Source organism: Megachile rotundata, chromosome 3 (assembly GCF_050947335.1).
Source record: "Megachile rotundata isolate GNS110a chromosome 3, iyMegRotu1, whole genome shotgun sequence".
NCBI classification, from domain to species: Eukaryota; Metazoa; Arthropoda; class Insecta; order Hymenoptera; family Megachilidae; genus Megachile; species Megachile rotundata.
The window spans coordinates 10,793,576-10,805,913 of record NC_134985.1 but is presented as its reverse complement, the minus strand read 5'-3'; the positions used below and the strand labels follow the sequence as shown (position 1 = coordinate 10,805,913).

Below are 12,338 nucleotides of genomic sequence, written 5' to 3'. Positions count from 1 at the left end.
AGAACTGTAATTTTAAAAAACACAAGAGTCAAAGTAATAATGTTTTTAAGAGTTTTATTTTATAATCCCATAAGTCTAAAGTAGTCTTTAAGATGTGTACGTGAATGGTCTTGCACAATACAATGGGAATAAATTATAATACTTTGGCTACGCTTGCGGGGTCGAAACCGTGTCTTTTCATTCGTTTGAGCGAGCGTTTGTGGGATACTTTTCTGGGTTAGCGGTCTCCCCCATTATTAAAAAAAAAAAAGGAAAGAGCCATCTTTTTCCCTCAACGATTGGTAACGGTAAAAAAGAAAAAAACAATATGATTAATAAATTGAAAACCTATCTCCGCTAGGAATGAATTCTCAAAAGACTGACACAAAAGTCTTAAATATCGCGGAGCAAAGAAGTAGCGGAATGCATTTTAATCGGAGGATAAGAATTAAAGAACCTTCCGTGCATCAAGAATATTCTGCATCAAACGACGATATTCCAAGATATAATTTACGCAATGTTTTGCAGCTCAAATTCATGAACGTCGAATCGACAAATACATTTGATATTACAACAAATTACTTTCGATCGTATAATGAAATATCGTAATAAGAAAGATGTTTTTTTTTTCGTGAGGGTGGTTAGCTAGATGTTACCGTAGGCAATGTTACTTGAATATATAATACAAAGGATTTGATAGAGGATAGGAAAGGTATTTAGGAATTCGGAAAGTATGTTTAAGATACAGTAGTGTCTAAATTAAATGATGAAAAATGAATGGAGCAAAGGCATTACTGTATCTTAAATTACAACCAAAAGACAATTATCGCGGAAGTTGATGTTACGTCCGCCTGTAAAACGAGACAGAGGCCGCTCTCGGGATTCAGGGAATGATAGTATGCAAGAGGAATATCAAAGATGCGCTTAGAAGCACTTCCTGTGAACGATTGATGGTCCTGACTCGTCGTATTCTTGTTTAGAGATCCACATTTGCTGGAAGGTAGACAAAGACGCAAGAATCGATCCACCAATCCATACGGAGTATTTCCTCTCAGGCGGCGCAATGATCTTGATTTTCATAGTTGATGGTGCTAGGGAAGTAATTTCTTTCTGCATTCTGTCCGCAATTCCAGGGTACATGGTAGTACCACCAGACAGAACAGTATTAGCGTAGAGGTCTTTACGGATGTCGACATCGCACTTCATGATGGAGTTGTACGTAGTTTCATGGATACCGCAGGATTCCATACCCAAGAAGGATGGCTGGAAGAGAGCTTCAGGACAACGGAATCTCTCGTTACCAATTGTAATTACTTGACCGTCAGGAAGTTCATAACTCTTTTCCAAACTAGAAGAGGATGCAGCAGTAGCCATTTCCTGTTCGAAGTCGAGGGCGACGTAACAGAGCTTCTCCTTGATGTCACGAACAATTTCACGTTCGGCCGTGGTGGTGAAGGAGTATCCTCTTTCGGTAAGGATCTTCATGAGGTAGTCGGTCAAATCACGGCCAGCCAAATCCAGACGGAGGATAGCGTGAGGGAGAGCATATCCTTCGTAGATTGGTACAGTGTGCGAAACACCGTCACCAGAGTCCAATACGATACCAGTGGTACGACCGGAAGCGTACAGCGAAAGTACGGCCTGAATAGCGACGTACATAGCAGGGGTGTTGAATGTTTCGAACATGATTTGTGTCATCTTTTCACGGTTAGCTTTAGGGTTAAGTGGAGCTTCGGTGAGAAGTACTGGGTGTTCTTCAGGGGCCACTCGCAGCTCGTTGTAGAACGTGTGATGCCAGATCTTCTCCATGTCGTCCCAGTTGGTGACAATTCCGTGCTCAATTGGGTATTTCAGCGTGAGAATACCTCTCTTTGATTGAGCTTCGTCACCTACATAGGAATCCTTCTGTCCCATACCAACCATGACACCCTGGTGGCGTGGTCTACCAACGATGGATGGGAAAACGGCGCGGGGCGCATCGTCTCCGGCGAAACCGGCTTTGCACATACCGGAGCCATTATCAACTACGAGTGCGGCAACTTCTTCGTCACACATGTTTAGTCTGTTGATTTATCTGCAAAAATAACGCAAGTATTAATTATTTGATTATAATTTTTACTCTTACAATATACAATATTTAATTAATCCTTAAATTTAGTTATTAAGAATAAATTCAAATTATGTTTACTTTTCATTCTTAAAACTATTTTTGACTTTTTAAAAATATTATTTTTTTATTTGTGCATATACAAAAATAGATATTTTTTATGAATTCTGATTTTACATATTTTGCCTCTTTTTCTAAATATTTATAATAATAATTTGTACTTTCATTAGATCAAATTTATAAAAAACGATATTGGTACCACAAACGTAATTTAATATTTAAATAATTTACTATCTGTGTATATTTGAATATTTTATGTTTTCATAATACTCATAATTCTCTGATTAAAGAACGATTCAGTTTTGGAGTAACTAACTCCATTTTATGTACTGCATGAAAATTTAATTTAATATTGAGTCGTTGTGTTCTTCGTATTATATTATTACATAATAAAACTGGCAAATAGAAGAATACCATGTGTTGTGAAACATTTTAAATATTTCCAAGATGGCGTCATAAGACACGTAGCACTCTACTATTTAGGTAAGAAAAATTAAATACATAAAGGAAAGAATATACTAATTATTCGGTCAAATATATTCTACGCGATGTATTTGTGAATATAAAAGGAAGAATCGTTGAAAAAGATGGTGACTCAAGGAGTTCCTAGGTGTATTACAAATTGCCGTTAACTACAACCGCACCCTGCCCCGCCCTACCCCGGCATAAACGGTCAATATCCGACATGTTTCGAAGAATACATTCGTTTTAACTGTTCCAGACTTCGAATTTAATACCTGTTTAAGCAAAACGTAGCGAAAATACGATTTTTACTTTAATGATAGATATTTTCACGAGTATTATTCGAAAAATATCTCCTATCACGGAAACCAGTACTTTTTCGTGAAAAAGTTTCTGTTCACATACAAAGTATCACTGACGTAAATTTTCTATAGTATTTTACAGAGACAGAACACTATCAAATAATTTAAAACCCCCGACACAAAACACACTAAATATGGCACAAGCGCATCGTAAGCCTAACAACACCCACTTCTCGATTTGGAAATCCACGTTCGGATGTACAAGCGATTGCCTATCGCCCACACACTATCTCTAATCAATTGCACTGGGATTTAATTTTTCTTTCAACTGGACTGCTGTGTCGCGAATTATCTATCACTGAACTCAAGGCTGATAACTTACGTTTTTCTTTTTTCCGTATAAAAAAAGTTATATACAAGGAGTTCGGGTTTTTGGATGTGACACTGTCGCACAACCGCCCGATCTAGCACCAAACACAGAATGTAGCTGACAGCCGGCTTGCAGTGTATTATATGAACAGAGTCGTTGTTCGGGATCCCCACTACTAACCGATCGACCAATAAGGGCAGGACACCCTCAGCCAATCCTGGCTTTCTTTACCATATATGGAAGTGCTCTACCATGGAGGGGTTTGTCCCCTCCCCTCTCGCGCCCTCCTCCGTCACTCGAAGTGTGTCTCACCACCCTTCGTGAATGCATCCGCCAAATTGAACGAACCGCACATCTCTGATCTTGCCAATGCTTTTCCCCCTCGCTACGTAAGCTCTCTTTCGATCATATTCAATGTCAGCAGAATTTTGTTTTATTCATTCGAGTATTAAATAATTGTTTCCGGTAAACTCACAATTTTCCTTTTACATTCTAAGCTCTAATCTAATCGGTTCTACCTAGTGTACTCCCAGTATTCTCTGCGAAATGTATCTAAGGGCGTCTTCTCAAATCTGAATGCTCATGAACATACAAAACGAAGTTATTTTAAAACTTGATCATTAACCGTTAATTTATTCACCCACGAATGTTCACGAATCGTAACCAATCAGCTTTTAAAGTAACCTTGGTTAGTTTTTTAAAGATAAATGACAATGAACGCTCATTTGGAAGACGCCCTTTACCATCAACGCAGAGGGATTAATATAAAATGTACGTATATGAATTTTTGCAAACTTCAATAATATTTTGGGATTATAACGTTATGGAAAATATTTAATATAATTAAATATTTTGTTTTCCTGCGTTCTAGAAATTATTTTTTCTTTAAAAATATAGTAAAATATCGAATTTGTTAAATTATTTTTAAACTTGTTAGATTAAACAATGGGAGAAATAATTTAAAGACTCCAAACAGGTACATGCATTAAATTGAAAAGTATTAGGTTGGCAACAAAGTTTGTAGCTTTCACACTTATCTATAGAGTTATTTATTAAAGTTCAATAAATAAGATTTTTTAATCAACGCAAGATTGATTCGAATAGATATCTGCCATATCTTCCAATTTCTTTACGGTGAAATTTCAGCAAAATAAGCGGAAACGTCGTGAATTTAGTTGGCAACCTAATACGTATTACTCAAGGAATAGGTATTGTCGTAATAAATTCTACGCTCTTTAGCGTTCTCGTTTTTCGACCAAAAATAAATTTACTCTCGCATTTCGTAGTACGGGCAAGCATAATCGTAGGTTAGTGCTGTAACGCACCGGAGTACTGCTATTAATAAACGACCGTGTCGCGACCACCTGTCTTGCAGTGCGTACACGTCAGGAACCACTTGCGACGACAACCTGTCGGATCGTTCCGGTATAATACTGACGGACAAGAATTTTCGAAACTATGCACTACATGCTACGACCAGGCAAATTCAGAGACAAAGGACAGCATCGGTCTATCGTTATGGCTGTTCGTGCACCGGCGTTTGTCGTCAATCTTTTTCCGATGTCGAAATTTATGACAGATAAACGCGAAACGTTTCATATTAATGTATTAGACATGGTATACGTACTCACCTTTTAAGAACAGAAAGTAACCAACGTAATAGGTGATCGTTGATCGGCAAAAGGATACCGCAAGTATACTATCGACACGACAGAGCAAGACTCGAGAGCTGCGAGTTGCGAGTACTGTGAGTGAGATCGTGGCCGGTACCGTGTCATGTAGACTCGCCCAAAGGTGTGGTCGGCATACATGCTGTTAATGTTTCAAATCATCCTATATATTTCCTACATTTTCCTGTTTTTTTTGAACATATTCGGAAAGTATGATTCATTGAATGACGAAAGTTCGAGAAATACGAAGGAAAGTTATCGTTTGTTTCTGTTAAAAGAATAATTTATTATATCGTTGTACAGGGACACCCCTGAGTCAGAATGGAATCGTCCAGCCGGCTTCCCCCACCACTCGGATTCACAGCTCTTGCCATATATGGGCATAAAACGAAAGCGGCTCGTTGATTGGTCCGTTGGTCGGCTGCCGGCTAGATTCTCCAAATGCCGCTTCAAACTGTACGATACGGGGAGCATAATGCCTTCTGGAAGCGTACACTAGCGTAAGGGCTTTCCTGACTAACCGTCAGAGCTCTATGTGTAGTGTGCGTATCAATACACGCGAAGATTATTGGTCTTTGTGTATGCATGCTTGCGAACTAATACCGGCAGTAGGTATGAGTCAGAAAAAGTTTTGTTACATGCATACATACTTCGGAATGGTCAACATTTTCTTTTGCTTAATGGGAAACGAAGCACCGTCTATTAAGGTGTGACGATCATCTACTCAAATTTCATTTACAAAGAAAACTTTTTGTATTACCCAAAATTTCACTATTTCTTTGGAGAGTATTATATAATTCCTATTTGTGAATTTTAGTCGTATATTAACTATACCGATAAGTAAAAATATCGTACGGATAATTTAAAGTAAGCACGTGTTTAGACATCAGAGGAAGAGAGATATCACAGAAATTTTCCATTACTGATTGTGGGCCACATTTGCCAAAGTTCCAGGCTTAAAACTGAAAAATTAAAAAGTCCTAAGATTTTAAAGTAAAAATTGTCAAAACTGTAAAATTGAATATACATACACAATGATTAAAAAATTGTATGTCAAACTTCAAAATTTCTATTCACAATTAAATCAAATAATTAGAATAAATTGTGAATACTCATTTGATCCTGAAATTTTATGAAACATTATTGAAAAATACGTGTGCAAAATATTTCCTGTGGACTGTGCATGATATTGACACCCACTGAAGAAGATTAATGATTTATTTTTACGAAATGACGTTATGATATCATTTTCAGTATTATCGAATGATAACTTGCAATTATGTAGAAGTACCAAAGTGGACTCCGGAAGTCGCTCCATCGAATTCACTTATTTATACATATTGATCGATCGAACTTCGATCTATAATAGTACAGAGGATGTTATTTCTTAAAAATGGGTAAATGAACTCTTGCTTGATAATAGAACAAAGTCGGTAATTGTCTCATCGCTTATTGTACAGTATATGTCATCTCGGCCGGCTTTTTCATGAAACAGTAGCTAAAAATAGACTCAAGGGCGCGGCTAAGGGTGCACTGGACTACTAAATATATATATACTGCATCACATAAGCCCTACAGTACGGTTCTATTGTAGTGTGATCGTGTTTATCCGACGAAAGATGGTATAGTGTGTGCGAGTGCAGTGTCTGCTTCAAAATCGATAGGCGTGTTCGTGCAGTCAACTACGTTAAGTCATACTAGTGAACGAAAAACCACGTGGTGTCGAAAACGTCAAAGTACGGATAGCGTATATCGCGTGTCGCCTTCTTGTAATACATTATTTACACCAAGACAGCAATTTCGCTTTTAAAGTACCTTATTATTTGATAAAGCAATACGCATATACTTACAGTAGGAAATATTTGTATTATATTCTTTAAAATATACACAAAATGGTTTGTATTAAAAATATCTAAACTTTGTTACACTACAAGGGTACGATATTCAACATAGTTTTTTTTAACCTCTTTTTTAAACAAATTACAAATTTCCTTGACAGGGATGTTAATACTATTTTTTTTACTTTTGTTATCTATTTACTATCGATCATAATCGTTTAAGTACACTATTGCGACAGGGACATTTTAAAAAACAGGACCAGTTTTATAAATATACCTGTCACGACTCGTTTGATGAAACAGTGCTTCGATGACACAATCAGTGAATCATTTCTGCCTAATAAGAAATCGTATTAGGTTATGCACACGATTTTTTATGAAGGCATGCCAAATTCTATTCTTGGTTTTATTTCTGTTGTATGAAATTTAATGATCGTTCGTCTGTTAAAAGCAATCGAGGCGCGTGTGAAATTTAAACATACACCACTAATGTACCACATGGGATGAGTCGCTCCTGACTCTAACCTAACCCCAAAACACACTTGTCACATGTGCACTATATCTTTTATAGGTGTACATTCTTTATGAGTTCTACAGTGTCGAGGTAGGCTTCCTTAGGGAAAATGTAGGGGCAGTTCTACCATTCGCTGTAACTTAAGAGTCATGCAATATATCTAGCTTGTTAGGGCCATTTAGCCTTGCAATTTAGAGACTTGAATTTGGGGATTTGGAACTTTCAAATTTTACAATTTAGAAGAGTTAGTTAGAAATTTAAAAATTGGGGGATATGGAGAGTTAGGAAATTGACAATTTGGGAATTTTTGTAGTTAGAAATTTGGAAATTTTGAGGTTTGGAATTTGGGGATTTGGGAATTTAGGGATTTAGGGATTTAGGGATTTGGGTATTGGGCATTTGAGAGTTTGGGATTTGGAAAATTTTCAAAATGGTAAATTGGTAAATTGGTAATTTGGTAATTTGGAAATTTGGTAATTTGGTAATTTAGAAATTTGGTAATTTGGTAATTTGGTAATTTGGTAATTTGGTAATTTGGTAATTTAGAAATTTGGTAATTTGGTAATTTGGTAATTTGGTAATTTGGTAATTTGGTAATTTGGTAATTTGGTAATTTAGTAATTTGGAAATTTGGAAATTTGATAATTTTGTAATTTGGAAATTTTGTAATTTGGAAATTTGCTAATTTGTTAATTTGCTAATTTGTTAATTTGCTAATTTGTTAATTTGGTAATTTGGAAATTTGGTAATTTGATAATTTGGAAATTTGGTAATTTGGTAATTTGGTAATTTGGTAATTTGGTAATTTTGTAATTTAAAAATTTGGTAGTTTGGTAATTTGGTAATTTGGAAATTTGGAAATTAAAAAATCTGTAAAGTTGGAAATTTAGAAATTTGGGAATTCGGAAATTTGTTAATTTAGAAATTTGAAAATTCAGAAATTTCAATATTCACTATTCGCTCGAATAATATTGCATTCTTTCCTTATATTGTCATTTTCCTCCCAAAGCCTCTCGCGTAATTCTCCATGCCTTTTTTCCCTATGTCGCCATTATCCCTAACCTTGGAAAGCCTAGACCACTTTTTACTATGCAGTTTCTTAACCCATCTAGTAACAGCGATTTTATTGAAATAATATATTTACCAAAAACAGTGTACTAAATACATTTGTATGTTCAGTACAAACTTACATACACCACGAACATTTATGTGCTAAGTGCGTTAATATATTGACGTTACTTATATCATCACGTTAAAAATAATGTTCCTTTAATATCTTCAAAGGAAAATTTTTCAGATTATAATCTCGAAACTGAAAGCATAATGGGACAACAATAAAAGTACGTTTATAAAAATAAAACAGAACAGAGTTTGCAAGGGGACAGCATAATAATATCAGAATTTAGACGTCATTTGAACAATCTTTAAGTACAAATTTAATCTGTTTTATTACTAAAACTCATCTTATCTCTGTAGTCTCAAATAAAATAAAATAAATGAGTATAGAAAAAAAACAAAATGTATGAAAAGTAAACTCAGTAGTTGAAAAAGTCTTCCATTTAAGGATGTCAAAGAAATATCAAGATCTTTTCACAATCTTAAATGTTTATTGTTAGGTAGTAATTTATTATACATATTTTTAATGGAGTTCTCCAAAAACTTATACCAAAATTATCCTTTCAAATTCTCGTTATCCTTTCATTCGAGATCTTAATACGAAGATTATTCGAGTAATACTCTGGTTGATACAGCTTTGTGCTCCAAATTAACCCTTCTGCAGGTCTTAATTTATTTTGCAAACTAAATTCACTCTTTCATTTTATATTATTAGGCACTAATAAAAAATATACGATATAAAATTATTTATACACGAAAGAAAAATCGTATTGCATGTGTGTAATAATACTAGAATATAAAGTATTCTAAAATGCAACTAAAAATATTTACATACACACATAAATTCATTTATAATCTCTTCCTTTTGCGCAGAGTAATTTCATGCATGTATTCGCGTAATACTTATAGCAACCTGTAGGAGTGACACTTGCAACAGAATGATAATCCACTGTCCACAGAAAATATTCCTTAGAACTAAATTTTTGAGAGAACCTATTCTTCAAGGTTCCTCGTCGAACATAGTAGAAGTCTTCCTTGTTTGACCAACTTCCTGTATTTTGTGGAGGCATCCAAAACTGGCCACTTCCTCTATTCGTTCAATGTCTGCAACCTTCAAAAAGTTCGTAAAAGATACGTGAAGTATCGTGCAATTATTTCATGCCACGTTATTCTATGAATATTTATTACAGCAATTAAGGAAACATTTCGTCCGCTAACTGTTGGCACGGTCACATGAGCTGTATCAATTTTTGATCGCGTTCTTAGCAAATCCCGATTTACAACGAATTTTCCTTGTTTCCGGGACGTTTCGTGCAGAGTTCTTTGCACTCATTAATTTTTAGAATTTCAAAATGTAACAATGCACATTTTAACGTGATCCGTATTTCATTCATTTCTAACGGGACAATTACCGGAGTTCGATACGTTCAGAATCAAAGTTATAAACTTTTAACAATAAAACTACTAAACTGGTCAAATAGTCTCTTCACAAGTTTCTTATTATAAGCTACACATTTTGTTAAAGTACATTCCTTGAAATCAGAACTGATTTTCATCAAGATAAAGAATAAATGTGTGTACTAATTTATGTTTTATCGTTTATTTATTTATTTTTTAATTTCCTCTTTAGTTTCAAATTAAGTACGCTATATGCCGGTAGGTTTGGTGTTAAACAATCCACAAGACTGCATCAAGATGATCATCTCCGGTGTTCGAGGGTGAATTTGATTTGAAAGGGTAAATTTACAAAAAGATGTAAATGGAAGGCATGCAAACTACGAAAGGTATTTGCAGACATCAAGTGCGAAACCGTTAGAATCTATGATCGTTGCTGAAAGTAGTAAAGCTAGTCTATTTACTTTTGATCGAGATGTTATCACGACAAGTCCGCAATAAGAAGGATTAAATCCACATAAGGCGAAGTGTATTGTGGGCGGCCTGAAAACCCAATGGTCTGCAAAGCCTCGACCTTGCTTACCAAATAAGGTCCCGTTCAAGGTCTTCGAGGCCTTGCGTAAGGCTCCGGCTGTGCCATCGGCATAACGATTAACCGATTATGTCCACGTTTTAGTCATCGGTGGTTTTTTAGCGAAAATAGTGCAGTATCCGAGTGAGATCATTATCTTATCGTGATCAAGTTCGAAAAGTTCGAATTGGGCGTGTCTGCCCTACGCGGACACGTGCCCCGTAGGTAACGTCTGGCTCCAGTCGCGCAGTGCCACCGAAATCAATACGGAATGCGACGGTAAGTTCAACGCACCCACCCAGAAGAGTGCTTAAAGTTCTTTCTCATCGGACTACCCGGGTGCATTCTATACGGACATTGAAACCATCCGTAAATCGCCTAAACGAGGTCAATGATCGATGTCTCATATTTTCCGTCTTATGGGAATTTTGAGTTTCGAAGCCGCCATTTTGCGGAGGCAGCAATTCGCGATATTGCGATTTACGAATTTAGCAACGTGAAAATTTGATAGGGCAGAAATTTTGGAATATGGAGATTTTGATGATGTGGATATGTACTTAGGAATATATGAATTTAAGAATTTGATAATATAGAAATATAAGGGTGTTAGGATTTGACTAAAAGTAAGGGAAAAATTTGACTAAAAGTAAAGGAAAATAGAAATTTAAAAACCTGGGATGTAGGGGTTAAGGAACTTAGAAGCTTGATAATTTGTGTTTTTAGAAATTTGGATATTTAGAGTCTCAAAATTATTAGCTTTTTAAACTTGAAAATTTAATTTGGAAATTTGAGAATTTAGAGACTTGAATTGTTATCAATTTCTTATTAGGGCATTCAGTCTTAATTTGAAAATTTGAGTAATTTGGAGATTTGAGAACTTTTTGTTCCCACAATTTTAATAAATTAAAATTGATGATTTCAATATTTGGAAATATAAGGAATTTCAGATTTTTAGAATTTGTAAAATTAGATTTTTTATAATTTCAGAATTTGTGAGGTTTAAAGTTTACATGTTTGAAGATTTAGGAATTTATGAAATTGTAGACTTGAGGATTTGAGAGTTTAGAGATTTTAATGCTTGAGAATTTGATAATTTATTATTTTGGTAATTTGTTGATTCACAAATCTAGAAATGCCAAAATATCAATAATTGCTACATATTAATTTTGTACACAACAAACTACAAATTGTTTAATAATGTCAAGAAGCGCAACATTCATCAATTTTTCTCAATAAAAGAATTAATGTAATTTAATTTGCATACCATATTAAAAAATAACTGCATATCTAAAGAAATAATATTCAATATGTATGCCATAATAACTAATAATAACCAATAGAATATAGCTAATTATTTTTACTGTTTCACATGAGGACAATAGATGTCAATTCCTCAAGCAGTACTCTAATTTCCTTTGATTCGTGTATTACACATACTTCATACATACTTCTTTACCTTCTCTTGGTGAGAACAAAAGAGAACCCCACAAAGGTACTTCTGTTCTCTTCAAGGTACAACCAAGTGGCTGTTCATGTTTGGCACTTGAATTGTTCTTTAAGTGAGAGGTAAACTATTCCCCATAAGTATTTTTATCTTGTATCTTCATTCTACAATTTTCTTTGAGGTAAAATATCAAGCTTTAATTTCCCATTTTGTTATGACAGATACTTTTTTTCCTCTAAATTGATCTTTTAATTATCAACACTGTAGAGGCTAGAATTGTGTACATGATATGAATATACATTTTTTGCATGTTATATGTATACATAATATAGAGAGAAAAAAATAATTATATAGATGTTACCTTCAGAAGTATATTTACATACAACGTTATTAATGTAATAAGAAATATAATAAATATATAATATAAATAATATATAGTGAATATTAAATGATATATAATAAGTGTAGTAAATAATAAATATCATATAATAACAAATATAATAAATAATA

At 34.5% G+C, this 12,338-nt stretch overlaps 1 protein-coding gene and 1 long non-coding RNA gene across 4 annotated transcripts; both read right to left on the bottom strand.

The window, feature by feature from the left end:
- Positions 1-37: 37 nt before the first annotated feature.
- LOC100882031 (actin related protein 1) lies at positions 38-5,059 on the bottom strand. 3 transcript variants are annotated; one of them, XM_003702160.3, is made up of 2 exons: positions 4,912-5,059; positions 38-2,053 (listed from the first exon to the last, which is right to left on the bottom strand). In XM_003702160.3, exon 2 carries the CDS (start codon positions 2,032-2,034, stop codon positions 904-906), a length of 1,131 nt encoding a protein of 376 aa, XP_003702208.1. In that variant the 5' UTR covers positions 2,035-2,053; positions 4,912-5,059; the 3' UTR covers positions 38-903. The 3 variants fall into 3 exon arrangements, with proteins under 3 accessions (XP_003702208.1, XP_012137792.1, XP_012137793.1); XM_012282402.2 differs by lacking the exon at positions 4,912-5,059 and adding an exon at positions 3,293-3,443; XM_012282403.2 differs by lacking the exon at positions 4,912-5,059 and adding an exon at positions 3,141-3,266.
- A 3,828-nt stretch (positions 5,060-8,887) lies between these two features.
- LOC143264064 (uncharacterized) lies at positions 8,888-12,214 on the bottom strand. Its single transcript, XR_013037531.1, has 3 exons — positions 11,841-12,214; positions 9,254-9,529; positions 8,888-9,136 (listed from the first exon to the last, which is right to left on the bottom strand). It is a non-coding gene; the product is annotated as an uncharacterized LOC143264064 (long non-coding RNA).
- Positions 12,215-12,338: the final 124 nt, after the last annotated feature.

Coding starts and splice junctions, on each gene's coding strand:
- LOC100882031 (XM_003702160.3), bottom strand. CDS start 2,034: ATGTGTGACGAAGAAGTTGCCGCACTCGTAGTTGATAATGGCTCCGGT.